Source organism: Pteropus medius, unplaced genomic scaffold, assembly GCF_902729225.1.
Source record: "Pteropus medius unplaced genomic scaffold, Ma_sr-lr_union100, whole genome shotgun sequence".
Classification (NCBI taxonomy): domain Eukaryota; kingdom Metazoa; phylum Chordata; class Mammalia; order Chiroptera; family Pteropodidae; genus Pteropus; species Pteropus medius.
In genome coordinates, this window is record NW_024350324.1 from 516386 (window position 1) to 544124 (window position 27739).

Genomic DNA, 27739 nt, shown 5'->3' on the forward strand with positions numbered 1-27739 from the left:
CGGCTCAAGGGAGGGACCTCTGTGGGAGCAGGCAGGACCCGCCCCTTCCCAGCCTGGCTGGGGCAGGGCCAGGGAGCTCACAGGGCAGATGTCACAGGCTGAAACCCAACAAGACGCCAGGTGTCTGTCCAGTAGCCCAGGCTGGTGCAGGAGTCACAGCCACTATCCCCTAACCTGCTGTCCCCATGCCTGACCAGTGGCCACTGCTCCTCCCACCCTCTCGGTGTGAAGGCCAGCCCTCAGCCCACCGCCCGGCCTGGCCCCACCAGCTGTGCCCCACCCTCCACTCCCATTCACTGCAGGCCACTCCCAAGGCTGCTGCTGTACCTCACAGGGGACACAGGGTCGCAGGGCGCCAAACCCACCACCCCAGGCGGAGACAAAGTCGCACACATGAGTGGGGACCCTGGTCTTTAATGGGGTGTGACCAAGGCCAGGCTATCTGTAAGCAGCAGCTAGGGACAAGTCACTGCTGCACAGTCTGCAGGAGCGGAAACGGTGGGCAGCAGATCATGCTGGCGGGAACTTGGGAGGCGAGAGGTGAGCCCCGGGGGTGTCTGTCACCCCAAGAGCAGAGGTGGCACTACACTGCCCCCTGCCGGTCTCCTTGAAATAACGACCCCCCCCAGATGGGCCGTCCTCACCCCCGGTCACAGTGAACCCCAGCGAGCCGGCTCTCCCTGCCCAGAGCACCCCCTCACAGGCAAGAGGGGGTGCCCGAGCTCCGTCCCCGAGGGGGTGAGAGGCGCAGCCGCCTACTCCAGGGCCTTCACCAGCGCCTCGCTGGCCTCGATGCGGATCTGGATCTCGGCCCGGGCAGCCTCGTCCGCCGCCCCCGACAGCTCCGCCTGTGCTTTCTCCAAGTTTGCCTTGGCTGCCTGCAGTGGGGAGGGGTTGGGCGAGGGTCAAGTGGCATCCGCGACCTGGTACGTGCCCCTCCACCCCCAAAGCCATAAGCTCTTGGACCCTGCTGCTGCTTGGTGCCTCGGTTTCCCTTCAGACACTCACCCCCAGGTCCAGCATGTCCAAGGTCACAGCCTCTTCGGCCAGTAGCTGCACTGACGAATCAGCGTTCACTGTCACAGAGCCGCTGCTCACTGCGGGCAGGGGTGAGACCTCCACGTCAAGGCGTGAGAAAAGCCATCGGTCCCAGGGCCAGGATGGTGGCCCTACGGGGGCCTGGGGTCCAGTGTGGGGGACGGGCTCTTAGAGAGGACACAAGGGACCAGGAGGCTACCACGGAAATCTGCTGGGGGCTGGACATGGGGACACAACCCCTTCCCTCCATCCATCAGCGGAAGCAGGGTCAGGGGTGAGCCGCGGGCTGGGCCACAGCGTTGGGGATGGACAGGGCTCGCTTCCTCTTGCACGAGTGTCCCCCTCCTCTGAACTGTCCCCTTCCTAGCAAGGCTTTACTTCCCTTCAGGCATGTCATCCTCCCCCAATCCACCACAGGCTACTTAACCACAGCCAGCCCGGAGCTGGGGGGTCGTTGGGCGCATCGTGCCCTGGAGACCTACAGCCCTTTGTTCTTGCCGAGATGACTGAGATGAGACATTTGTCCCTTCCCGCCCCTGTCCCTCTGACCTCCTGCTCCACTCACCGAAGTATTTGGAGGTGGTGCCATCCTCAGCGTGGACAACGACCAACCCTGGCCGCAGTACCTGGAGGGTGGGCACGTGGGCCGCCAGGATTCCAAAGGCCCCTGTCTGCGTGGGCACATCCACCTGCCTGACGTTGGCGCCATTGAAGAAAACCTGGAGAAGACATTTAAGGAATGGGTCACTGCGAGCCAGGCCCACACCATCCGGGACTCGGTCTCCCCTGCAATAAAATGCGCTGAGGCCGACGCTTGGGTTTTGGGTCTCGGGGCAGGATCTCAGAGATGTCACCTGCTAAAGGAGAATGAAACAGCCAGCGAGCCCTTCAGGCCGACGCTGCAAGGACACTGAGAAGGGGCTGCAGGGAGGGCCACGGAAAAGGCGCTCATCTCCGGAAAACTGCCTGCAGCGAGGGCAGTGCGGGCTCGACGCGCGGCTCCCGCCTCTGGGTGTCAGATTCCAGGGCTCGGGAGGTTGGGGGACTCAGACCCGGACCACACGGGGAAGGGGCGCGAGTCCGGGGTCCAGAATGGCGTTCGCACCTGTGTGGGAGAGGCGAAGGTAAAGGACATCTGTCCCGGGCCCGCGGCAGGGGCTGGGGCGGCGGCGGCGGCCTCGGCGTAGGCGCGGGCCTGGCGGATGAGGCAGCCCAGGCCGGGGCGGCGGAGCAGCGAAGCGGGCAGCATGGCGGCGGCGGGTGGACGGTGGCGGCAGGTGGTCGACCGGGGCCGGTCTCCGGCCGAGCGCGGGCGGCCTGGAGGGCGAGAAGGACGACGCGCGGGTACGTCTGGGAGAACGGTTCCAAACGAGGGCGCACGCGCGAACCGCGACGCCCGGCGGCCCCGGCGCGCGGCGTGCTGGGAGTTGTAGTTCTTCCGGCCCCAGCGCCCAGTCCGCGGGTCTGGCGGAGGGTGGATTAGACGATTCTGCATGGGGAGGACCAGAAGCCTTGGCGGAGGAGACAGTTCAGTTGAATTCGGGATTTGAGGGGCGCCCATTGGGTGCCAGGGACTGGAGAAACATCAGAGACGTATCAAGATTCCGTCTCTGGTGTGGGGTGGTGTGGGCGTTTAACAGACCCTGAACGTAATGAGCGAGTCATCTCGACCCAGTGTTAGGAGGCGACAATCACTAAAAAAAATAGCCGCAAAGTTGGGGGGTGTCGGTACGGTATGGGGGCACGCTGCAATTGGGACAGGTGCAGGGGAGTCCCGGAAACCGCATCGCAGGCGGAGGGACCAGCGCGGGCAAGCTCCTCGGGGTGCGGGCACGAGTCGGCCGCAATCCCCACGAGGACCAGCAGAGGGCGACCCATGCCCGGAGATGGTCTTGCCGCGGCCCCGCCCAGCCGTCGCCCCCGCGCGCCGCTGACGCAGGGGCGCGTGCGCGGGCGGCCCGACTCTGCGGACGTCAGCGCGGCTTGCGCAGCCTCGCTCGGTGGGCTGACGTCACCGCTCCGCCCCCGCGCTCACGCACGCAGTTTGGGCCCCAGTACCCGGCCCTCAACTTGTATTCGGGGAAAAGCAGAGTCCGGGCTAGACCGGAAGGGCCTTGGCTGAGGAGCGGAGGGGTGCAGGGCGCAGAGGGGGATGTGTCACACCTAGGCACGGGGCTGCGCAGGTGGTCAGAGACGCAGTTACTGCAGAGGCTCCCTAATCCCAGGGGCTGCGTGTGCCATAGCTCCTTGCAGGGTCCAGGCAGGCCCTGTAGCCGAGCCCCTGCCTCTCAGCATCCAGGCCGAAGGAGCCCCCTCCGTGCCAGCGCTGTGAGGGACACTAGGGGCATCACCCTTGGGCATGGTGCCACCGGGGTGTGTACAGAGGGAAGTCCTACTCACGAGTCAGGTGTGTCCCGTGCGCAGCCCGACCTCTCCCGGACCCCTGGACCCATATGGAGACCTGACCTATCTAATTGGTTCCTTGTACTCATTCATTGGACTTCGCTCCAGTCCCCACTCCAGAGCGGCCCGTGGGTAAAGGCAACACTTGTTTGTTATCCAGGTCCCACAATCTAGGTTATCCTGGAATCCTCCGGCGGACTCACTGGCAAAGCCTATCCACCCAGCTCCGCTCCCGTCACTGGCTTGGATGACCCCAGCCTCCTCCCTGGGCCTCACCATGGGTGCCTTCTCCACACACACACACAGCCAAGGGCAGCGTGTCACTCCCCAACTGGGAACCATACAAGATGGCTTCCCCTGCTCCGTCCAACGCCTCAGGCTTCTGCAAACACACCTTTCCACCTCAGGACCTTTGCACAGGCCTGGAGCCAGCTTTCCTGGGCATTTACTCACGCGGCTGCCCCTTACCCTCCCTTAGTGCTGCCACCCTTCCATGCGCCGGACAAACACATTTCCTCCAGGGTTCCAGCCCTGTGCTACATCTGGGGACCCGGCTGTGAATAAGCTGCCCCGTGTAGCGGGGTCAGGGGTGAGTAGGGTCACAGCACACGAGCAGATGAGAGAGCTACGGTGAGAAACAAGTGCAGCAAAGGACAGGAACGGGGTGCGTGTGTGTGTGTGTGGGGGGGGCAGCGTTAGCAGAGGTAGGGAGCCCGGAGGAGCTGCCAGGAGGTTTGCAGTTTGGGAAGCCTTGAGGGGGTCAGGGAGGAACTCTTGCGGTGAACAAGTGCCAGTGCAATAGTGTGGAGGTTGAACTGGGCCTTGGGCATCACCAAGCAGGATGGGCTTTCCTGGAGGAGAACGGGTGCCACCGTGGGGTATGGCTGGGATGGGTCCAGGACCAGGCTGGGGGCAGGTTGGTGGCCTAAGCACCTAGGAGAACGATTCAGGATTGTCTATCGCAAAGAGGGAAGGGGGCGCAGCTGTGGTCCTGATGTCAGGGCGCTGGGCAGGCCCCAGTGGCACTCAGCACAGGTTGTTTGCTCTTTGCTTGTCCCAACAAGGCGGGGCGCTCCGGGAACCCTGACAGTGCCGTCGGCATAGGGAAGAAAAGCGGGAAATGTGCCCGACCCCCGGGGCTGTGCACCCTGGGGGCTTCCAGATTGGGGGAAGCGAAGGAAGCGCCGTCTGTGCACCCCAGGGCCCCCGGCTTGGGGGAGTCGTGCACTCTAAGACTCCCCCCCCCACGCCCCCGACTTCAGGACCCCGGGAAGGGTCGAAGAGTCGTGCAGCAGGGGATGGGGGCGGAGATCAACGGTTCCGCATGGGGAGGGGGCGCCCGGGAGCGCAGGCTCCGCCCCCCGCCCCCGCCGGAAGGGAAGGGGAGGCGGTGGCCGGCGCGGACCGAGCCAGACGCGGCGACAAGAGCGGCGGGGGCGGCCGGCCGGGGACCCGGCGGCACCGAGCGGGTGGGAGCTGGCCAGCCGCCAACGCGGTCACGTGTGCGGCCCCTCCTCTCGCGCCCGCCTCCCCCGCGCGCTGGGCCCTCCATTCATAAATTCTCCTGCTCGGCGGCTACCGAGCGCTGGAGCCAGCCGGGAGCGCCTCGCAGCCGCCCGCCCGCCGCCCATGGGCCGCGCGTCCCGGCGCTGAGGTAGGCGCGGCGGGCGCGGGGCTGCACCGGGGCGGGCGGGGGGCAGGCCGGGGCCCGCCCTGGCTCGAGACCACCGTCCCTTCCCCGCGAGGCCCGAGGGAGGGAGCGGAGGAGCCGGGGCGGACGTGAGGGCCAACCTGCGGGGCTCTGCACCCGCCCCCTTCGGCGGCCGGAGCAGGGACTCCCGCCTGCGCCCTTCCCGGGCCTCAGTTTCCCCCAGCGAGAGCGATGGCGTCTCCGCCTCCTGGCTCTGCCGAAGGTCGAGCTGTTCCTGGAGACCCGCTCTCTGCCTCTCCTCGGCTCGCCGTCCCCGCCGCCAGGGCTGGATGGAGGCGCGGTGGCGAACGAGCCTGGGTAGCCGAAGCGCGGCTGGACCTCAGGGGCCGGCCCGTGGGGAACCTCCGCCCTCGGCTCCGGTCCCCGCCTACCCGCGAGAGTCCACCTCTCTTCCCTCTGCGTCTCCTGCCATCTTCCCTGCTTTCCTGTCATGTCCCTGCGCCCCTGCCCCTTCCCCCTCCCGCCCGGACTCATTTTCCGACCTACATATACGCGCCCTCCCCCGGGAGGATACGGGGTAGGCGCGGCCAGCCTCTGACCCCGAGCGCTGAGGACACCTGGCTTTCGCCACCACCCGCCCCTTCTCTAGTCCTCAGTTTCCCCCGCTGTCGCGTGGGGTCCAAGCCCGAGAGGGTTAGGGACGCTGGAGCCTGCGCACAGGCTTTCCTGTGCCTTGGGGAAAGACCGCGCGCGCGCCGAGCCGACTCAAGGCTGCTGGTCATCCCGGCCTCAGGCTCCGCTCCCCAAGAGTGCGCCCCTGTCCCTCCCCCAGGGGGCTTGGTCAGGTGCAATGTCCAGGCTGTCCCTTACCCTGGTGCCTAGCCCCTCCCCAGCCTGTTTCCCCCCAGAGGAAGACAGGCGTGAAGGCCGGGCAGCCCGGGCTGGAAGGGGCTGCGGGCGGGGGCGCCCGGCCCCAGGCTGGGCACGGCGCGCGGGGAGGCGGGCGCACAGCAGCCATCTTGCCGCCCAGGGCCCGCTCCAGCCGCCCCTGCAGGAGGCCTCCCTCCCCCGCCCCGCCTCTCCCCTCCCCTCCCCGGTGCTCCCTGGCAACCCGCTCCACCCCCCCGCCCCAGCTCGGCCTGCTCGCTCAGTCGCCATGGGAACTAGATTCTTCAGGGCTGGGAACAGATTTGCCTTCTTTGGCCTTTTCACTCCTCCTGGCCCTCGGTGGAGGAGGGGAGGACTTTGGCTCCTGGGTCGCGACCCTGGAGTCCCAGTGCCCAGCCCCTCTGGCCTGACCCCGGGTCAGGTGTCCTCTGGCAGCCCCATCTACCTGGTCATCGCCAGCCCGTCTCCCTGGGCTGGGACGGCCTTTCCCTCTCCACCGGTGGGGCAGGCAGGCAGGGAGGGCCCTGCGGTCTCGCAGGCGTGAGCTGATGGCCTCAGTTTCTCCATTCCTCTCAGGGGTGCTTCCCCTTTCCTGGGCAGGGTGCCCAGCCCAGGACTACCTTGCCCGGCCGGCCCCACCGGCTGGGGAGGGAGTTGATACGCACACACACCTCCATCTTAAAGATGGGGAGATGGAGGTTCCCGCTGGGCCCTGATCTATGAGGGTGGGGGGCCGCCTCAGGTCCCCCCCCACCTCTGTGAGTCACCGTCCTGTGTGGGCTCCTGCTCTGATGTGGGATGTGGAAGAAGGCGGGGACAGGGAGCAGGAGCTGAGCAGGCCCTGCCCCCTCAGGCCCCTCCTCCTCGCCTCAAAATGCAGCCCACGGCCACGATGGCCACGGCCACCACCGCCGCCACGGCCCCCCTGGCCGCGACGTGGGACAACACCACGGGCCGCCCTACCGTGAGTGACGGGGTTGGGGAGGGCGGGTGGTTGGTCGGGGCCACCGGAGTCCACGGCAGGACCTGACGCCTTGCGCCCCGCAGGCGGAGCCCGACCCCATCCTGGACAACTACGCGCTGCTGGTGGTGGTGATGTCGGTCTTCGTGGGCGGCACGCTGGTGGTGCTGTCCGGCGTCCTGCTGCTTTGCCGGCGCTGCTGGGAGGTCCACCGGCACTTCAACAGGTGTGTGCCCGTGAGGGGCAGGTACACCACGCATGCGTGAGGGCAGCGGTGTTTGGGGTGATGGGTGCACGGCGTGTCTGCGCAGGGACCGGGTCCCAGCAAGTGGGCTCCTATGAGCTCGGACGCTGCCCACTGGCCCACCTTGCCATACTGCTGTCCTGTCCCAGAGCCACGGAGGACGCAGAGAAGACCACCACCACCTACCTGGACAACGGCACCCACCCGGCCCAAGGTGAGGTCCTGCCGGGCCCCGCCCCCCCGCTGGGCCCCGCCCCCTGCCCGCCCCTGGGCCTCAAGCCCGTCCCCCTCGGGCCGCCTGACCGGCTGTGTCTGTCTGTCTCCCCCACCAGACTGGGCGCAACTCGATTCCGACTCATCTCTGTTTCCTTAAAGCCCACGCGTAGGTGCTCACAGGCGCGTGCTGAGCGAGTGAGTGTGTGAGCGGATGAGCGAGTGCCCGCCCACCTCCCGCGTGGTCCCTGGCGGTCAGTCGGGGGCCCCCCTCGCTCCCTCCCGGGCCGGCCCCGCCCAAGACTGACGGCACCAGGCACGGCCCACCCTCTCCTGGCTCTCCTCGCAGACCCCGAATTGAGGGGGGAGGACCCCGAGGGCCAGGACGCCGAGACCGAGCGCTTCCTGTCCACCAGCTCCACGGGTCGTCGCGTGTCCTTCAACGAGGCGGCCCTGTTTGAGCAGAGCCGGAAGGCGCAGGACAAGGGCCGCAGGTAAGGGGACGCTGGGAGGCCACCACCGCTGGGCTCGCCGGGCCGTGCTGGCTTTTGCTGAGTGCCTGCATGTACCCCTCCCCCGCAGACCCAACAGGGTGGGCAGGGTGGGCACAGGGCAGTGGCGTGTGGGCTGGGGGATGCGGCATGGGGGCGGACTATGCAGTGATGGGCAGGTGCGCCGGCACAGGTACACCCTGACAGAGGGTGACTTCCACCATCTGAAGAACGCTCGCCTCACCCACCTACACCTGCCGCCCCTCAAGATTGTCACCATCCATGAGTGTGACTCAGGCGAGGCCAGCGTAACTGCCATGCCTCACCCTACTGCCACCCCCAAGGCCAGCCTTGCCATATTCCAGGTGAGTGTGGAGAGGTTGGCAGGCTGACAGGGGCCGGGTGGGCAGGACCCCCCCATCCTATCCCCGGCAAGTGGCCTTTCCTGCTCTCTGGGCCTGGACCCTCATCTCAGGACAGGCAGGGGGACGGGCTGGGGCACACGGGGGCGGGGGTGGGGGGGCTGGTCCCAGCACAACCCCTCATCCACCCATGCTCTTTGACCTGTCACTGCTTCCTCCCCCACCCCGGTCTGTCCCGCAGCCCCCGGGGAAGGCCCTCACTGGCCGCTCCGTGGGCCCCAGCTCCGCCTTGCCAGGTGACCCCTACAGCCCGGCCGTGGGCCCTGCTGACTTCGAGATCAGCCCGTCCACGTCCAGTGACTCTGGGGAAAGCACCTCGGTGAGGGCTCTTTGCATCCCCAACTCTGCGTGCCCCCGCCCCCAATCTGGTCCCGCTTCAGGACAGGTCGGCCTGTGGCCTCCCGCTGTCCATGGTCCCTCCTTGTCTTGGCCTGGTTACTGCACACGGAAGGAGAAGGGGAGGGTGGCACGGGACACGCATAGCCATCAGGCACACGTGTGTGCTCACACGCACAGGGCCCTCGGGCAGCTGGCGGGGTGTGGTCTGGAGCCCGTCCAAGCCCCCTCCCCCAAGTGTTCCTGGACACTCACCCTCTGTCCGGGGGGAGGGGGCCGTCCTGCCTGAGACTGTCCCTCTTTCCTCCCAGCTGGATGTGGGTGCCAGGAGCACGAAGCCTGGGGGGCCGGGGGCCATGGCGGGGCCCGGGGAGGTGGGCCCAGGGTCCGGGGCGGGCCCGGTCCTGCGATTCTTCACCCGCTTGAGGCGCCATGCCAGCCTGGATGGGTCCAGCCCCTACTTCAAGGTCAAGAAGTGGAAGCTGGAGCCCAGCCAGCGAGCGTCCAGTCTGGACACAAGAGGTGAGCTGCGGCCCCTGGAGGGGGGAGTGAGGGGAAGGGGCCCTGCCTAGGTAGCCATCGAATGCGACACTTGGAACTGGGGTTGGGTCTCTGCTCCTGAGGTGCCCCGGCATCTGCCTCAAGGTGTCAGAGCTGGGGTGGGGTGCCCCGGGCTGCCACTGAGCTGCGCCTACGGGAGCCAAGATGGCACTGTTGGCTTTGCGGTCAGACCGTGCGCCGACAGCAGTGGGCAGGCCCCCGTGTTTGGCATGGCAACAGACCCGAGTCACAACAGGTGGGGGCCCATTCGGCCACCGCTGAATGCGTGACAGCAGCCCTTCAGCTCTGCAGACCCCGGACAGAGGGCCCGGGGTGGAGGGGGTGCTGTGGAGGCCGAGAGCTGCAACCAGACCGGCTCAAGGGAGCTCAGTGGCCGGGCCGGCCAGGCCACACACGTGCCTGCTGTCCTGGGAAGGGGATGGCAGGTCCCGGTGCCAGAAGAGGCAGGGAGAGGGGACAAGTCGTGTCAGAGAGGGAGGGCTAGGGCGAGGCCAGCACCGGGAACGGAGGACTAAGTCTGGCACAAGTGTGTTCCGGGCTGGCGGAGATGGGGCGCTTCGTCCCCAGGAGTCAGTCTGTTATTCTGAGAGCACCTACAGTCAAATGCAGGCGCGGGAGCAACCGGAAGCTGTCTGCTGGGTGGCTGTCCTCCCCTCTGCAGAGGCCCTCTCGCTGAATTCTTCCAGGCCCCGTGGTGGTGGGGGGCTCCCGGCCGCAGCCCAGGGGCCCAGGCTGGGGCTGGCGGCACGGGCTTCAGCTCTCTTCACTCTCCCCCAGCCTGTCCCTCGCTCGCCCGTGCTCCACGCCCCCGGCCACTGGCCGTCCAGTGCGAGTTCCCGCTCCAGGCACACCTGTCTGCCAGGGCTGCTCGGGGCCCTGCGATGGCCTTAGCACAACCCATGCCTATTCGCGCCTGGCCTGGGCTGGGGCCCGGGCGGGCTGACGCGCCTCCCCCCTCCCCCCGCACAGGCTCCCCCAAGCGCCACCACTTCCAGCGGCAGCGGGCTGCCAGTGAGAGCATGGAGCAAGAGGGGGCCGCCCCCCACGGGGACTTCATCCAGTACATCGCCAGCGCCAGAGCCCTGCCTTCCGCCCCCGCCCCTTCCTGGCCGGCCCTGCCAGCCCGCCCCCCGCTCTCGGCAGGTATTTTTCAGTAGATAGAGGTGCTAGAGGTTGGCCTGGGGGCCCCTGCTCCACCCCACCCCTGCTAGGTGGCCCAGGGAGCGCTCTCTCTGCCCTGCGGACCGGCGGCTGTGTCCCGCAGGTGCCACCGCCCCTCCTGGAGGCTGCCTTGCCGGGGCCACCTCCCCACTGCGGACCAGAGCAGGGGAGCAGGGGGACACTGGGTAAGGGGCGAGGGGCGGGTGGGGCCCCAGACGATAGCCCCAAAGTACCCAGAACCGGACACCTGCTCAGGCAGGGCTGCTGGGGGTCTGCGCCTGCCCGGGTAGGGCGGCTTCGTGGTGGCGTTGAAGGCCTGAGAGACATTCTCCCGCTTGCCCGTGCTCCTGAGACACTGGTGACCATGTCGGCTGGCAGGACCCCTCCCTTAGCCCGAGGGCAGCAGTCCTGAGACTCTGGGCACAGTCGTTTGGGTGGGGACTCAGGGAGCGGGGCCGAGTTCCTCCCCGTGGGCACCTCCTGGCCCCCTGGATTGTGTATCACCCTCCTGGTTCCTTATCAACCCTAAAAGGTGTTGAGTGGCACATTTGGTCACCCCAGGTGGTGGCCCAGCTGGACTCCACCTGGTTTGTCCCTCCCCGCCACCCCTCCGACACTAAGAAGTTAGGAAGAAGGTGGGAGGAGAGAGTGGCTCTTCCGGGGTGAGAAGCCAGCCACCTGCAGCGGCCCGGGGCACTTGGGTCACAGGCTGTACGGGACGCCTTGGTTGAAAAGCGGGCTGCAGGAAAACTCAGGGTTACCCAAAAAGCATCCCCCGCAAAAGAGGACAGGCAGCATTTTCAAAAACACCTTCCACAGGGCCTGGTCAAGCCCGGAGGGTCCCCATCCGTGCCTACCCTCCCCCACCGCACAGGTGGCTGAGGAGGGGATGCGGGGGGCCTGCGGCCTTCTGACGCTGCGGCCTGGCTTGCAGGCTAGAGGTGGAGGAGGAGGCAGGCGCCGTGGGAGGAGTGAGCCCCGAATACCCCCCAGAGCATGGCGGCGGCGGTGGCGGCGTTGTTACGGGGCCTGAGCAGCAGCGGCAGGACTCAGACAGCGAGCGGGACGCAGGCCCAGAGCAGGCCCAGACCATCTACCGCGACATCTGGAGCCTGCGCGCATCGCTGGAGCTGCACGCGGCCACCGCCTCGGATCAGAGCAGCAACGATCGCGACTCGGTGCGAAGCGGCGACAGCTCGGGCTCCGGGGGAGCCGCGCCCGCCTTCCCGCCGCCCTCGCCACCGCCCACGCCGCGGCCTGCGGACAGCGAGGTGGGCGGGCCGCGCAAGCTGCTGCAGATGGACAGCGGCTACGCCAGCATCGAGGGGCGCGGTGCGGGCGATGACGGGCCTCCCAGTGCACCCGAAAAGCGCTCCTCTTTCACCAGCGCCGGCCCCACGGCGACCGTGGGGGGCAGCTTCGAGGGGGCCCTGGCCGAGGCGCCGGTGCAGCCGCGCAGCCCCCGCGCCTGGCCCCGCCGCGCCCCGCGCCGAGACTACAGCGTGGACGAGAAGACGGACGCGCTCTTCCACGAGTTCCTGCGCCACGACCCGCATTTCGATGACACGCCGCCCGCCGCGGCGCGCCACCGTGCGCGTGCGCACCCGCACGCGCGCAAGCAGTGGCAACGCGGCCGGCAGCACAGCGACCCCGGCGCGCGCCCCGCGCCCCCGGCCCCTCCCGGGCCCGACCTCCGCCCCATGCGCGCGCCCCTACGCCGCGGCGACAGCGTCGACTGCCCGCCCGACGGCCGCGCGGGCGACGACCCGGCTGTCCCCGCGGCGCCCGCCATCCCCGCCATAGAGGAGGAGCCAGGCGGTGGCTGCTCAGGCTCGGGCCTGTGCACCGGGCCCCCGGGGTCGATGCTGGACAAGTTGGCGGCCAGCCTCGAGGACAGACTCTTCCCGCCGCGCCTCCCCCAGCCCGTTTCCGCGGCCCCCACGCTGGCCGCCGCTGCCGCCGCGCCCACGTCCCCAGACCACAGCCCGGCCTAAGCCCCGCACCCGCTCTCCAGCTCCTCTGGCATGCACAGGGCCTCGGCAGCTGGACATACCAGGGATGCGACGACCGGGTGCCCATGCGCCGGACCACGGGGCCTCACACGCAAGCACACCGCCCCGGATGCCCCGCACCGCCCCGGGACGCACGTGCACGGCCCCTTTTGGGCACTTCGCTGGATCCCTGCGGCATTCCGAGGCCCGAGGAGCCTGGCTCGTCTGGAGGGACCGAGGCCCAGGTTCAGACGTCCTGGCCTCCGGGTGGTGGCGGGGCCTGCGTCCATGGGAGGCGCATGTGCAGGGTCTGCGTCCTGGAAGGACTATTAGGTCTGGCTGCGTGAAACGCAGAACTCTCTGTGCAGAACTCTTCTCCTGGGACCAGTTAGATCGAGGTTCGTCTGGTCTGCACGAACTGGGGTCCATGTCAGGGCCCATGCGCCTAGCCCCCTGGGACACGGATCACGGGGCTACAGGATCCGTGACGAGAAGACCGGCTGCTGCCACCAACTCCCCAAAGCCGTTTACCTCACTGCGTTGTGTGTTCGCGGCAGTCCAAGCCCCCTCCAAGCAATAACCGTGCCCACTGCCGCCACCGCAGCCACCCTGGCCCCGGACGGCGCCTCCCGCCGCCCCACGCCCACCCTGCGCATGTGAGTGGGCCACCCGCCCTGTAGCCGCAGCTTCCAAAGAGCCGCCAGGACTCAGCAGTTTGAGACTTACACAAAACCCAAACGGCCAAGGTTTCAAGTTTCCTAAGCTTTATTTATTGCCAAAAGATGGGGCGGCGGAGTCACCCTGCCCCGCTCGTCGAAGCTTCGAGCTGTGTCCTATCCAGCGATGGAGTTTCTTGTTGTGTTTTGTTTTCAGTTGATTATAAATATTTACTGCATACTCTCGCTTGCTCTGGGTTTTCTCTGGGGACCCAGGCGCACAGGTGCCTTGGGGAAAAGGGCCAGTGTCCCCACTGGTGGCTGTTGGCCCCTGTGCTGTGGACTGGTAGGCCCTGGGCTGAGCAGAGGCTCTGGAGGGAAGTCGCCACTAGGACGCAGTGCCAGTGAGGCCAAAGGCAGACCCCCTCCTGGAGGCGCAGGTGCCCCCACGCGACTCCAGCAAGACCTGCAGACTGCAGCCAGCCCTTGCACTTCGGGGGCCACCGAAGGTCCCGGTTCAGGCTCAGATGCCCTGCCTGACCGCACAGTCCTGCCCCCGACATTTCCCAAACACCCCTCACAACCACGGCTCAAATCCACCTGTTTTATTTTTTCTTAAAAAAAGAAAAAAAGGAAAAGGACCCAACCAAACAACAAAAACAAGGCGGCTGCCTGGCTCCCGCGGGTGCTGGGCATGCGTCTCGGCGGGCAGGCCCGTCCGCCCCCCGGGCGGCTGCGGTTTGTCGAACACGTCACTAGGTGTGGGAGGCGCTGACCGGGGCGAAGTAAAGAGAAGGCGGGTGAGCCAGTAGTCCGAACTAAAGTGCACGGCCGGCCTCGCGCTCCTCCCCCGGCCGGGGCGGAGGGGCTCAGCACGGGATTGCAAAGTCAACGGGAGATCGTGTCCACTGCCCACAGTGGGGGGTGGGGGGGTCGGACCCCAGTCCCTGCTGTCTGCCAGCCAAAGCCCTCCAGAACTCCCTGGCGTCGAGGGCGTGGCGGCGCCAAGGCGTGGCCGCGGCCGTCCTGGGCCTGCTGTTGGTGGGAAGACTGAGGACCTGGACCGGCACGGGCTGCGGCTCCTGGAGGCGAGATGCAGAACAGGTCACAAGTGGTCAATTCTGGGCAGGTGAACACACCCTGCATCCTGGGAAGCAAGCCCCACCCCCGGGCCCCCTGAGGCCGTCAGACATCTGGGAACTGCACTGTGAGTCGCACCCACTGCCCAGGGGATGAAGTGCAGCCCTAGAGGGGCTGGGGCCGAGCAGGGGAGCAAGAGACGGGGTCTCCAGAACCTCTGGGGCCTGATCCCCACTTCCAGGACTGGGGCAGACAGGGGCAGGAGCGGGAAACAGGGAGAAGAATAAGCAGCGATCAGGGTGATAGTGTCAGCCAGAGCCTGGCCCCTCCCGGTCCCCCACCCACATGGCCACCTCCAAGGCCAGCACCCCATCTTGGGAGCAGCCTAGGGTTGGGGCAGGGTGAGCCCCCGAGACCTCCTTCTGCACGCAGGTCCCATCCTGCCCAGAGTGGCCAGGAGCCTGCAGGAAGTGACCTCCTCTGCCTTCCACCTGGACCCTGGAGTGGAGATCGCCGACCTACAGGCTTCTGAAGGGCAGAGCTGGCTGTGGTCGGCAGTGGCCACGAGGGTGACCGGGCCGAGCCCGGGGAAATGCCCGTGGTGCGCCCCCCCCATGGCCCACCTGTGGTGGCCCCCCTCACTGCTGCTTGCAGGCCGACAGCCTGCGGATCTTGCTGCTGGTGGAGCAGGCCTTGCGGACGGGGTTGGAGGTGCCACTGGCCCGGCGCTCCGCCCTGGATCTGGCGCTCAGTGGGGCTGGCTCCGTGCCGTTCACGCACACGGCCTTAAGCAGGCCCCGGCTCTGTCCGTTCTGGCCAGCCTCCTCGTCGGGGACCTGTCCTAGGAGGGGGAGGAGGAGGGCGAGTGTGGGCTGATGAGGGCCCGGGACCAACACCTCCCAAGCCAGCCCGCTCCCCAGGCGTGACCCCACCCGCCCCACCCAGGTCCGGCCTGTAGGGCCCTAACCCAGGGTGAGGGAGAGCTGGCCTGAGGTGGCCAGCAGCTGGGGGTCAGTCCCTTGCGGGCAGAGGACCTGGGGCGCGGCCCTCTCACCTGTCCTGAGACACACTTCGCAGGACCCTGCGGGACCTGGGAGGGCCTGGGCTCAGGCAAGGCTTACGAGATAGCCCGCCAGCTGCCCGCACTTGGCACGGATGAAGGGATCGGTGCTGGGGGTCTGCCGAGTCCCCCCTGCCCGCTCCCCAGCATCCAGGGGGCTGAGGCCTGGGGCTGCCTGCCCCCACTGAGGTGCGGGGAGAGGAGTCTGCAGGGAGGGGCCACGTCTTCTGCTCCCTCTGAGGGCCCGTGCAGCCCAGCCAGCGCTCGCCAGGACTGCCTGCTGCCCAGGGCCCGTCCTGCCGCAGCATCGGCGGAGAAGCTGTCTCAGCCACCTGGAACCCCCCATCTTCTCGCCAGCACAGGGCTCCCTCTCGGTCAGGGACGTCCAGGGCTTGACTCAGCAGCTTCTGTAACTGCCACAGCTACCGCGTGCGCCCCGATCAGAGCTCACCCTGTGTAGGGCCACCTGGAGCCCAGCACCCAGCACCGCGTCTCTGGCTGGGGGGCGGCCGGCAGGTCCCAGACACGCCCCGCTCGCTCTCAAGGCCAGTGCCCACAGCCACTGACCCAGCCACACCTGGCCCAAGGCCCAGCTCTCAGGACGGATGGCAGGACCCCATGGCGGATGTCTAGCGAGGCCGCGGTCGAGCAGCTGAGAACCTCCGAGAGTGACCCCACGGCGGACATCAAAGTGGACGAGGCATCGGCCTCACCACGAGCAGGCCAGACAGAAGTGGCCACACCACTGTGGAGCTGGACAGTCCCAGGCTGGGGCCCCCACCCAGGAAAGGCCCCCCGGGGTGTCGCACAGGCCTGAAAGGTGCTCAGGGGCCAGCTCTGCGGGCCTGGCACTCAGGCTCGCTAGGACAACAGGCTGCCCACTGACGAGGGTGACCTAGGCGCCTGTCACCATGCCAAGCCCCAGTGCCCCATTCTGTGGGAGGGAAATGAAGGCTCCAGGAAGCCTTGGACAGAGACTGGCGTGCAGCCAAGGATCCTGGGGCGTAGGCACCACATACACTCCACTGCCCGGGGTTCGGGGCGCCCTTGAGGCCAGTTTCGATGGACACAAAGACCCAGGACACGTGGACCCTGCCCTAGCCCAGCCGAAGACCCGGCTCCCAGGGCCCGCCCCCCCACAGGCCGGCGCCGCACACTGGCCGTCCCGCAGCAGGACCTGCCCCCGCCACCCGGCCAGGGCGCGGACCCAAGCACCAGCCGGACACGCACGTCGGGCAAACTTTTATGGCGGGCCTGGGGCGGCCCCAGAGCAGAACAGACCAGCTGCTGCGGACGGACACGCCAGCAGCCCGGGCGGCTGCCTCCCTGACTCCCGGGAAGGGCGGCCAGGCCCGCGGGTGCGCGCGGCTTGGCCTCTAGGCTGGCAGGCAGGTGCTATGCTAAGGCCTGGGGCGGCCCCTCCAGCCTGGGCGCAACCCCGGCCTCCGCGTCCTCTGCAGACAGGCCTGTGCGCTGGCTGTGCCGGGCGCCTCGCTCCTCTCTAAGCCCTGCCTCAGATGCCTCCTCGCCACCTGGGGAAGCAAGGCTTCGCGTCAGGGCGGGCGACAGCGGCCCCGGGGCCTCCCCCTCGCTCACCGCCAGGCGGGATGCGGTCCGCAGTCCGAGGAACCGGCGCGGAGCTGGGAGGTCCCCACCTGCTCCTGCCGGTGTGGCTGGACCTGCCCCGAGGGCTCAGGGACGCTGAAGACATCGAGGCCGGGCAGCAAGCCACTGTAGCCGCCAGACTCACCAGGCACCGTGAAGTCCTGAGTGTAGATGACGTCGTCCTCGATGTCGAAGAGGTCTTCGTCCCCGCCCTCGGTGCCGCCGTGCAGGTCCTCCAGGTAGGGCACCACCGTCATGCCACGCCACCGGTCCTTGCAGTCGGCGCTCGGCGGGATGGGCACCAGGTCCTCGGCCGGCGGGTGCTTCTTCCGGAACCAGCTGTGGAAGCCTGCACGTCAGGACGGCCTGCGGGCACCCAGCTCTGCTCACCGGCCCTGCCCAGCTAGGCCCCTGGAGACACGCACCTGTGCTGCCTGATCTGCTGTATGGAGAACCTCTTGGCCGGCTCATACTCCAGCATCCCTGATGGGAGACCACAGGCAGTGAGCACCGGCCCGGCCCTGCGGGCTCCGTCCAGAAGAGCTGGGCAGAACTGGGCAGAGCTGGGCAGAGCTGGGCCCGCAGCCAAGTGGATGCGGCTCTCGGAGCCCGACGTAATGCCCCGCGGGCAGCGTGGCTGGGAAGGTGCGGGAGACTCTGCTTTCCACAAGACCAGTCGGCCGGGCGGACGCAGCCCCATGCCCGCGGCATGGGCCCTGCCTGCCGTCCACACGCTCCAGGACAAGGAAGCATGGGCCACCCTCTGCTGGCCCAGCGAGCGAGGCTGGTGGCGATTTTGGCCCAGAACGGCAGCCAGGGCACCACGCCCGGTGCTCATGTACCCAGGGCAAGTCCCACAGGGAAACCCACTCGGAAGGGGCGAGACCTGTCCACAGACCACCTGACCCATGTGGCAAGGCCACATTCAAGGCACAGGAGAGCCCAGAGCCCATGGCCTCGCTGTCCCCTTCCCTGTGGGGGACGGAGCCGTGCCTCCAAGTGACACGGAGGAGGAACCGGGTCAGCCGAGCTCTGAGCGGCACCCGTAAGAGGCACTCTTCTCAGAAAGATACAGCAATGCTGGCAGGGAGGCCAGAGCTGAGGGTCCCAGGGGCACGGGGGAGGTGGGGGTGGGTCACGCTGGTGGCCTCACTGCTTGGGGTGCTGGGGGGGCCCACCAGCTTCTGCCTCCTCTGTCCCAGTCCCCATCTCTCTATACCCGGTGTAACTGCCAGCAACACGCTCTCCCTGCGTGCCAGGGCTTCTGAGACACCAGACACCAGAGCCGCGAGACTCATGGGGACACGCCCCATCCTGCCGACAGGCAGGACCTCCCCGCTGAGTGCTGGGGCGGGCACAGACCCCAAGAGCAGTGTAGGGGGATGCGGACCACGGGCCCCGGCCGGCGGGGGACAGAGGGGTGGGGCTGCCCCGCCTGCATCTGGGGACACAGGTGTCCCTGCGTCGGGCCGTTTCAGGCATCACTGAGTGGACAGGCAGCAAAGGTCACCTTCCACCGGACATGGGCTTCCCGTGAGGAAACTGCCGGCTGACTGGTGCCCATTGGGAAAGGAGAGCCCCTAACGCCCGTCGCTGGGACACGGAGGAGCCTGGGGGCGTCCTGCACTGAGCACCAGCCGCCTTGGCCGCCAGGCGGCCTGGGAGCGTGACTCAACCTTCCCGGCTGTGCGCTGAGCGGACCGTGTGTTGGGTCACGATGTCACAGCCCAGAGCCCAAGGGCAGGGAGAGAAGCCGCGACGGTGCCACGCGGAGTCCTCAGCACTGGCTCTGCGCTGGGCCGGGGACAGTCTCATCACTGTCCCATCCGGACTCCCTCGAGCCGAGCCTCAGGATGCCAGCGGGGCTCCCAGCGCCTGGGCGCACCTGGCCGGCCCCCCTGTGGGCGCACGGCCTCGCCTGCTGCACCGGTCGCAGACCCGGCAGACGCTCCCGAGGGGGTCGGAGCAGGGGAACCGAGGCCCGGGGCAGTGGGTGGCACACAGGGCTCTGCCACGAGGGGCCAGCCCTCCGCGGCCCCCACCCCCCGGCGGCACAGGGCTGCAGGGGGCACCCGCCCGCACCCCCCGGGCCTCACCTCGCAGCAGGTCGGAGAGCGGGGGCCCGCAGCCACCCGGGATGGTGTAGTCCCCCTTCCCGATGTTCTCGAACAGCTTGTAGATGTTGTCGCCCTCGAACGGGTACAGGCCCGTTGTGATGTTGTAGCTTGGCCCCAAGCGGGAGGACAGAGGCCGGTCAGGCGGGGCTTGTCCCGTGGCCCTGGTCCAGAGGCAGCCGACCCAGGAGCCACACCACTCCCACCCACAGGGCCTCCCTTTGGGGGACAGGAATGTTCTGGAATAAAGGCTGGTGGCTGGGCCACTGGAAATGCTGGAAAGTGCTAGACCGTACGCTTTAGGATGGCGGGTCAGGCGCTGCACGCAGTCCCTCTCAGCGGGATGCCAACCCACGCCGGCGGGTGCGCGGGGGACGGAAGGTTCTAGACCCAGGAGCTATGGCCGGCCAGTCCGCACCGTGGCCTCGGAAGCCCAGTCACAGGGCCAACATGGAAGTCCCCGGGGTGCGCCCTGACGGCCAGGTCGGGCGGCGTGTGCGATTGGCCGTCTGAGAAGCCGCGTAAAGCATTGGGCCAGAACGTGCCCACAGGACGCGTGTGGTCAGCTGTGGACCAGGGAGGATGGAGATGGCCTGCGACACTGAGGGGGAGCTGCTCCCGTGGGCTGCTAGCTCTGGCTCCGACCCCCCCACAGGGGGAACCATCTCCAGAAGCTTGGAGCCTGAGCTGGGTGGGCAAGGGAAGGGCCCCGGGGTTGGGTGGGGGACTTACAGCGTGACCCCAGCCGACCAGATGTCCACCTTGAAGCCGGAGAAGGTGTCCAGGCCGTTGGCGATCTCGGGCGGCTGGAAGGCGGGGGAGCCTTGGCTCGTCCGGCACGTGTCGTCCTCAGCAAACGGGTGCAGGGCCTGTGACAGAGCCGGGGGAGCCGGGGGCCTCAGGGAGCGGCCCTCAGGGAGGACCGGCCACCCCGTGCCCCGGGGCGGGCCCCACCTCGGCCACGCCCAGGTCGGAGATCTTGAGCGTGCCGCTGGTGGTGAGCAGCAGGTTGCCTGGCTTGATGTCCTTGTGCACGATGCCCTGGCTGTGCAGGTACTCCAGGCCGTCCACCAGCTGGCGGAAGTACCTGTGGGGCACAGTGGCGCCTGCAGTCAAGCAGCAGGGTCAGCCCTGGGGCCTCTGGGGTGGGGCAAAGCGCAAGGATGGGCCAGGTAGCCCATCGGGATCCAAGGGCCCTGGTCGGGGCTGGGCTGCGGTCACCCCCGCCCAGGCTGCCTGGCCCTGTACTTGCCTCTTCCGACCAGGCAGCCCTTCCTCATACCCCATCATCAGCTCGAGGGTCATGAGACCTCTGCCCCACTGCGCTGGCCTGAAGACGGCCATGCAGCTGCCCGGGGGCCCAGGCTGACCGCCGACCTGCCCTGCACTCACGCCCCAGGCCAGCTGCTCCCACGGCAACGGGGAAAAGGGCAAGACACCCCCGGGGGGCCGCACAAGGCGCTGTCAGGACTTCTGAAGCAGGAGGTCCCACAGCTTCGGGAGCGGGCACACTGGGGCCGGGGTTTATGCAGAGAAAGGAGTGCCAGCCAGAGGTGCTGCAAACCAAGCCCCCGAGCCCTGAGGTGTGAGCCCCCATCCACTGATTATGAGGAAAAGCCGCGGGAAGGGGACTGAGCCTCGGAAGCCCGCGGTCTGCGGACGGCACGGCGGCCGCACTCACCCGTGAGCCTGGCACACGGGGAAGCGCTTCTCCGGCACGCTGTCCAGCATCTCCTGCATGCCGCACACGCAGTACTCCATGACCATATACGTGCGGCGCTAAGGAAAGCACAGCCTGGCCGGGGCCCCCCCAGGCAGGGCCTGCCCTTGGGGAGCGGGGGACAGGTGCTCATGGGGACAGCTGGGAGAAGGCCCTGAAGGTGCTGGCGGTGGGACACCCGGGCAGCGGAGCCAGGAGAGCCGAAGCGGCCATGTGTCCCAGGCCAGTTGGAGGAGGACCGCGAGGCTGGGCCGGGCAGCCCGGGGTCAGGCCGAAGCCCCCACCCCTGGCTGTGCGTCCCCCGTGGACAGCCCCGAGACAGACACAGAGAGCTGCCTTGCCGGGAACCCTGTCCCGGCACCAGCGAGTCAGTGCGGGCCTCTCAGTGGGACCTGGGCCCCACACGCCTCCCCGGGGGGCTGGAGCCAGCTGGGGCCACATGCTCTGGAGAGAGCTGTTCCCTCAAAAAGGGCTAAGGTCAAGGACATTCCCGTGTTCCTCTAGGATGACAAAGCTCCCACCCCCCACATGCGAGGCAGGGGCATGCCGGCCACGGGGCCCCAGACGTGCACTCAGACTGAGGCCGGAGAGCACTCCCTCTGTAGACGCGGCCCCCGCGGCCGGCCGTGGGCGACAGAGAGCAGAGGGGCAAGCCGTCCCCGGCCGGCTCGGGAACGAGGGGCCCACGGCGCAGCACCCCCCGGCCGAGGATATATCTTCTGCTTCTCCTCGTTGCACAGCACGTCCACCAGCTGGATGACGTTCTTGTGCCGCAGCCTCCGCAGGAGCTGGATCTCCCTGCAGAGGGGAGGGGGCGTCAGCCAGGGCCTGGGTGTGAGTGGCCTGCCCTTGGGCCCCCGCTGCCGCGCCCCGTGCTGGTCTGCATAGGGACAGCGCAGGGGCCTCACGGGGACACGCGTATCCACCGCAGACGTGCAGCTGGGAGGCCACACGGGACAGCACTGTGAGGGCCCCTGTGCGTCGAGTCGGGCTCGCAGGGCCCACCCCGGTCGCCGAGGGCTCCCTTCCTCTCCTGGCGCCCTGGAGCCCTCGGCTGCTCCGGGAACAGGCACGGGGTGAAGGCAGCCCCACCAGCCCCGCCACAGAGGACACCACCGTGTCCCACCCACCTGGCACCAACCACACTGCCGGCCTGTGCCCAGGGCCAGGCCCGGGTGCCAGGCCTAGCGCTGCCTGCTCTGCTCCTGGCCTTCCAAGCACTCTGAGCGGGAGAGAGGCCCACAGCTGGGGGCTGCTGGTCGCGGCCCCTTGGAAGGCTGAACGGCCACCAACTGACCTAGTAATTCCGCTCCAGGTTCGTGCCCAGGAGAGCTGCACGCATGTGGCAGCGCCGCCCCCCTCAAGTGGGAAGCAGCCACGTGTCCACCACGGAGGACAGGCCCTCGGGCACGGCAGCAGTGGCTCCACGCGGCTGACTGCCAAGGCCGACACAGCTGTGCACGCGGCACGCACCACCCAGGACCGCACAGCTGCAGCGGCAGCGGGCACCCCCGCTGCCAGCCGGGGGCTCTGGGGAGCACATCCCAGGTCCTCACTGGAAAGGGGACAGGCCCACGGCTCTGCGTCCCCATGTCCAGAGACAGCCCAGGCCCAGAACCATCCCCCGGGCTGTGTCCCCATCTGCCCACTGTCACCGAATTCTGACGCGAAGCGGATGACGATGCACTGTCCTGTGCAGCGAGACAGCTGAGCGCCCCTGTTGATGTCAGTAAAATGTGTTCTTAAAAAAAAAAAACAAAAAACCGCAAAAACAGTTCACAAGCTTCATGTGCTGCCCACAGGGATGGAGGTGGGCGGTATCCGTCCAGTTCCCGGATCAAGGCGCTCTGTGCGCACTTGCGAGCCCCGGCGCTTACACCGGGAAAGAGGGACGTGCCGTCCACCTCCTGGAGACCCAGCAGTGGTGGGGACCACGTGCCCTGGCGGCGGGACTGTGTGTGCAGCCGGTGACACAGTGACCTGCAAGGTCACTGCAGGCGTGCAGTCGGCACGGCCTGAGCCGTGAGCTAACACAGAGGCAGGGGCACGAGGGGCCTCCATCACCATCTGCCGCTGTCGACGGCTCCTATGAGCTGCCCCTGTGCCCGGGAAGGGAGAGCGTTTGAAGAGAACGGGAAGCCGAGCGGCTGGCAGGAAGTGAGGGAGGAAGCGGGCCTTCCGGGCCGGAGAGGCGGCGGCTGCGGCTGCTGCTCGGGACCTGCCCGCCGGCGCTGCCCCGGCCAAGGTCTGTCGGTGACTCAGCGACTAACCAGAGGGAGACCACAGAGCCGGGGCCGCGAAGCTGGTCACACACGCAGAGGAACGGAAAGGGGCCGCCTCGCTGGCCAGCCAGGGGAGACGGGGTCCCCCAGGCCGTGAACCACCCGCCCTGCTCCCTCCAGATGGGGGCAGACCTCGGCCGATGGCGGCTCTGCCACAGGGACAGAGCACGACGGCGCCATCCCCACCGCCGTGGCCGCCCTGCTGACGCCGCTACACACAGGGCCCCGGGCCCTCGAGGCAGGAGGGGACTGAGATCCGGGGAACTCGCTTCGGCGCGAGCCATCGCAGGCCCCTGCGCACGAACGTCCACGGCAGCAGCATTCACGCTGACCGAGGTGGACACAACCCGCGCGTCCCTCCTCGGTCCAACGTGCCCATCCACACGGGGCAGTGTCGCTCGGCCATGAAAAGCAGGGGGAGGCGATGACACTCGCCATGACGAGGACAGACCCCGAACACACGACACTCGTAAGGGACGCCGGACACACGGCCACACGGGCTGTGACTCCATGTACATGACACGTCCAGAATGGACACGTCCACAGACAGGAAGTGGGTTAGTGGTTGTCAGGGGCTGGGAGGGGATGGGGTGACTGGAGACGAGGGTTTCTTTGGGGTGATGGTATGTTCTGGAAAAAGGTAGGGGTGAATATTTCGCAATCTGTGAAAGTACCAAATGCCACTGAATTGAACGTTAATGGTGAATTTTATGCTACTTAAAATTACATCTCAAAAAAACCATTAAAAAAATAAACTATAATTCAGCCACAGGGTAGACGTGGGATAAAGGGCAGGTCCAGCTGTAACGCCCAGCACACGGGCACGGAGTCACCATCTGCACACGCCGCGCTCCCTCCATGTTAGGGAGTGCCGCCCGTGCCCCCGCCCCTGCCGGGGAGACCAGCACACCCGTCAGCGCCCAGGACGTGAGTTGGGGTGAGCCGTCCCTCCTGCTGTTGCCTCTGGCAGCCGGCCCGTCTAGTCTCACGGCGGAACCCTTCCCGACCCTGGGACGGGGGCGGGTGCTGGGACCCTGTGGCGGCCAGTCCAAGCCTCTGGTTCTCCACGTGCTAAAATCCCAACCATTCACCACCCAGACCCGAGTACCCGCCAATCAGCAAGGCGGGCCCAGCCTCGCCAGGCCCGGCCTGGAAACTGGTGTCCACTCACAGAGCCACCACCCCTCTGCCAAGGTCCCGGCCACACAGGGAGCAGAGCAGCCAAGGGGAAGGGAACGGCCCGGGTGGCCAAGCACATCATACTGCGTCGCTTCCCAGACACAGACGGCGGGCATGACACCAGCCTAATGGGGAAGGGGTGGTGGGGACACAGCTGCTGTCAACACCGGCGCACAGGCTGGGGAGCCAGAGGCCTGCACGGACGATGTCAAACGCACGCACGCTCCCTCTGACCCAGAAACTCCACTCCGGCGTGGTGCCCTCCAGACGCCCTTGGGCTCAGCACGCCCAGTGGCACACAGTAACTCACCGACACAGCAGACACGTCCGCAGCACAGGGCGGGTCAGAGCCCCCATGGGACAAAAAGACAGGTGCGCTCAGGCTGCGGGACAGGCCGCCCCCGAGCGAGAGAAAAACTCTTTTCACGTTTCTAAACGGTCGATGAAAAAAACAGAAAACCAAACACCGCGAAGACCTCCATGCGGTGCCACCAAGGGCTCCCCAAGTTCGAGCTGCGGTGTCTGAGCAGCTGCCCTGTGGCCTGAGCGCAGCCAGCAGGGCTGGAGCCACTCAGCCCCTGCACCCCAAAGCAAGGCCGCCTGGGAGGGAGCCCCGCTGTCCCCCATACGAGGGAGTGGGGCGTGGGGGCAAGCCCACCAGGCGCCTGTCACAGCCTGGACGTGTGCGTTTTCACTGCCCATGCGAAAAAGACAAAGACGTGACTTATTTTTTACAGGGACCTTTAGGGTCCTCCCGGGGCCGAATGCAGCTTGCATGGGGGATGGCGACACCGTCGGGGCGGCTGGCGGTGCTGCACCCGGGAGCCAACGCCGCTTCCCCTCGGCACCAGGGCCCCGTGCAGGGCGGGCCCACCCCATCTTCCCTGGGACTTCGGGAGGTGCGGCGGTCCCGACCTCGCCTGCGAACCCGGGTGGACGGGACAGTTCAGGGCCAGCCCTGCACCCCAAGGGGCACCTGGATGGGGGGCCCCCGCACACAGGTCCAGGCGTGAGCTGGAGCTGAAATCGGGCGCGGGCTGCTGCTGTCTGGCTGGCTGTGGACCGCCGGCCACTGGCCTCTCTCGCCTCGGTCCCCCTCCAGGGACACCGAGGGACCCAGCTTCATGCGGCCCTCACATCATACACCGTGCATCTCTGCAGGCTCTTGGGACCTTTGCTGATCCATCAGGAAACCAGGAGCCCTACGCCAGCACTCTGTGGCCCTCTAGCCGGGTCTGGCCATTTGTGTCTCCAGCGGAGCATGAAAAAGCTCTCAGTGATGAAATGCCCTCTAACTTGACCTTGGCGTGTGCAAACTGCACCTCAAGCATGGGTGCCTTCCTTACAGGGACACTACCCGCTAGCGAAGGGGGCCCTCGCCCACCCGACACCACTCTGTCACGGCATGCTCTGCGACCTTCTGGGACCTGCTTGTTTGCTGCCACCAGTCAGTGCTCTGGTAGAAACTATGCCCAGAGGCCCCCCAGGACAGCCAGCAGGGGGTCTTGGCCGACTAGCTACACAGATAGACCGGTGCTGGAATCCAGACTCTTGGATGGGACTCTGGGGCTACTTCGGGGGCTGCTCCTGAAAGGCGGGGGCCTGGCGTGCATGGCAGCATGGCGTCACGGAACCAGCACCAGAACCGCCGACGGACTGGTGCCCACTCTCAGCCAAGCGAGAGAGACTGGAGCCTGTTCCAGGAGCTGGGGGTGAGCCCTGAGAGGAGCCGGGGCACAGGGTCGATTTCCGGGGGCAGCACCCCCGATGCAGGAGCACGCTATACCCACCCGCAGTGGGGGCAGCCCGAGAACCATATCGACCCCATGCGCTCCTGGCTTATGTAGAAACCTGATTTAGAGACCGGCAGTCAAGTGGGGCTTTCTAACTTGAAGGTGAGGGTCACTTGGCCCTCAGGAGGGCAGCTGCTCCTCAGGGCCCCAGTCCCCCCCGCCCCCCGCCCTGTATCCCCCACCTCACAGGTGGAGAGACTGGCCTAGGGCACTGAACAACTGGCCCTAGGGCACCAGCCAGGCCTCTCCCACTATTGGCAGGTAAGCTGTAAGAAGGCCTCCCTATGCCACCGGCCCTGCCCACTGCCCTGCCCACCGCGAGGCCCACCTGCTGAAGCCCAGGCGGTTGGGCCCCAGTTCTCCGCTCCACCCACTTCACATCCCAGGAGGTCCCAGCGCAAGTGCAAAGGGCTCAGCTCGCCCTCCGGCGGGGAGGAGGGAGGTGAAGGCAGAGCCAGTGAACAGCTCCCAGGACGGGCTTGGCAGGCACTTGGCTGTCCAAGGTCACAGTCAGTCCTGCGCCTGGCCCCTTAGATAAAGCCCTCCTGGGAATCTAGAGGCTGGGAGGAGTGCGGGTGTGGGCAGGGCGAGGTCCCACACCGGGCAGCAAAAGGAGGGGCGCCCCCATCCTGAGACCAGCAAGAAGAAGGTGGCAGGGTGCCCACCGCGCAGACCCCAGCCCCTCCGAGGAGTGCAGGAGCGGGCGGCACAGGAAGAAGTTTGTAGAGAAAGTTCGCCAGGACACAAGCTGCCCCTCTCTGGGAGCCGCCAAGGCCTGCAGTCAGGGGTGTGCAGGTCACAGCCCAGGCTGCAGGAACGGCCGAGCCCCCCCCACCCCCCCGCGGCCTGATAAGCCAGTGCAAACAATTGCTTTTGGCAACCGCAGGGTTCTCCTCCAACAGGACACACAAATCGTGTTTCGCCTGGCGCTGGTACCGGCCGCTGGCTGGGCGGAAGACCTGCCGGCCGCCAGGGTCATTTCCGGGCAGAAACTCAGGGCCAAACAAGCACCGACTGGCTCCACGGGACACCTAAGTTCTTTGGCCAGCCGGGAGGGCGAGCGGGGGGGGGGAGCGGGGCGCACCCCTGTGGAGGAGGGCTTTGACACTGGTGCCCGAGAACCCAAAAGCACCAACGCCCAGCTCCAAAGAGCTAGCTGACTTCGCAAAAGTACTTAAAACAGGTTCCAACCACACACTCCCCAGCGAGGAGCACACAGGAGCCAGCTGATCAGCTCCGGTTCAGAGAAAAACAGAAAAGAAGGGAGGGAAGGAGGGAGGGAGGACGACACTGCCCGCCCCCCACAGCCCACACTTACTTCTTCACATTGGCCTCCCCATTGGGGATCCTGCGCAACTTCTTCTTCTTGAGGATTTTGACGGCTCTCCGGCACAGCGTCTCCGAGTCCAGCACCTCCTTCACTTTCCCGTAGGACCCCTCCCCCAGCAGGTCCCCCATGAGGTACTTGCCAATGAGCTTGGCCCGCTTGCGGCGGGGCTGGTAGATGACCTCGGTGGAGTCGATTCGGTGGATGAACGTGTCCATGCCCACCGACATCAGCTCGCCCTCTGTAAACATGCCCAGCTGCTGCGGGTCCGCCACATCCATCCTGGACCCGAAGCCTCCGACTCCCGCCGCCGGCGGTCCCTTATCCCCTTTATGAATTCCCCGGTGAGCGGTTCTTCTTGTCTCCCCCAAATTCCCTTCTCCAAAAGAAAGTCAACAGAAATGCAAGGAAAAAAAAAAAAAAAAAGGAGGGGAAAACCCTTTTTCTGAAAAGAAGAGATTGTACTAAACGTGAGTTCAAGAGGCGTGCCTGATCCGAGGCCCGGGTACCCGACGGTGCGCAGCGTCACAAGTTTGGGCGCCACCCGGCTTGGCAGCTCCGGG

At 67.1% G+C, this 27739-nt stretch overlaps 4 protein-coding genes across 6 annotated transcripts; 2 read left to right on the forward strand and 2 right to left on the reverse strand.

Annotated features, from left to right (window-relative positions):
* Positions 1 to 394: 394 nt before the first annotated feature.
* On the reverse strand, positions 395 to 6090 carry ATP5F1D (ATP synthase F1 subunit delta). 2 transcript variants are annotated; one of them, XM_039839075.1, is made up of 5 exons: positions 5963 to 6090; positions 2144 to 2355; positions 1604 to 1757; positions 1009 to 1205; positions 395 to 878 (listed from the first exon to the last, which is right to left on the reverse strand). In XM_039839075.1, exons 2-5 carry the CDS (start codon positions 2285 to 2287, stop codon positions 756 to 758), a joined length of 618 nt encoding a protein of 205 aa, XP_039695009.1. In that variant the 5' UTR covers positions 2288 to 2355; positions 5963 to 6090; the 3' UTR covers positions 395 to 755. The 2 variants fall into 2 exon arrangements, with proteins under 2 accessions (XP_039695009.1, XP_039695008.1); XM_039839074.1 differs by lacking the exon at positions 5963 to 6090 and having other exon boundaries at positions 1009 to 1097; positions 2144 to 2354.
* Positions 4839 to 10558, forward strand: LOC120583691 (voltage-dependent calcium channel beta subunit-associated regulatory protein-like). The gene is given in 11 exon segments (XM_039839070.1): positions 4839 to 5095; positions 6834 to 6944; positions 7028 to 7167; positions 7335 to 7399; positions 7748 to 7892; positions 8083 to 8254; positions 8493 to 8630; positions 8959 to 9169; positions 10178 to 10282; positions 10285 to 10412; positions 10415 to 10558. Coding segments are annotated over 10 exon segments (1338 nt in total). The 5' UTR covers positions 4839 to 5095; positions 6834 to 6854.
* On the forward strand, positions 10343 to 13262 carry LOC120583694 (voltage-dependent calcium channel beta subunit-associated regulatory protein-like). The gene is made up of 3 exons (XM_039839076.1): positions 10343 to 10351; positions 10473 to 10554; positions 11304 to 13262. The coding sequence occupies exon 3, from the start codon at positions 11668 to 11670 to the stop codon at positions 12361 to 12363; it is 696 nt and encodes a 231-aa protein (XP_039695010.1). The 5' UTR covers positions 10343 to 10351; positions 10473 to 10554; positions 11304 to 11667; the 3' UTR covers positions 12364 to 13262.
* On the reverse strand, positions 13108 to 27604 carry STK11 (serine/threonine kinase 11). Of its 2 annotated transcripts, XM_039839071.1 has the most exons (10): positions 27168 to 27604; positions 21310 to 21393; positions 20557 to 20646; positions 19830 to 19962; positions 19608 to 19744; positions 18858 to 18985; positions 17187 to 17244; positions 16907 to 17100; positions 14720 to 14937; positions 13108 to 14098 (listed from the first exon to the last, which is right to left on the reverse strand). In XM_039839071.1, exons 1-9 carry the CDS (start codon positions 27455 to 27457, stop codon positions 14735 to 14737), a joined length of 1317 nt encoding a protein of 438 aa, XP_039695005.1. In that variant the 5' UTR covers positions 27458 to 27604; the 3' UTR covers positions 13108 to 14098; positions 14720 to 14734. The 2 variants fall into 2 exon arrangements, with proteins under 2 accessions (XP_039695005.1, XP_039695006.1); XM_039839072.1 differs by lacking the exons at positions 13108 to 14098; positions 14720 to 14937 and adding an exon at positions 15042 to 16688 and having other exon boundaries at positions 27168 to 27457.
* Positions 27605 to 27739: the final 135 nt, after the last annotated feature.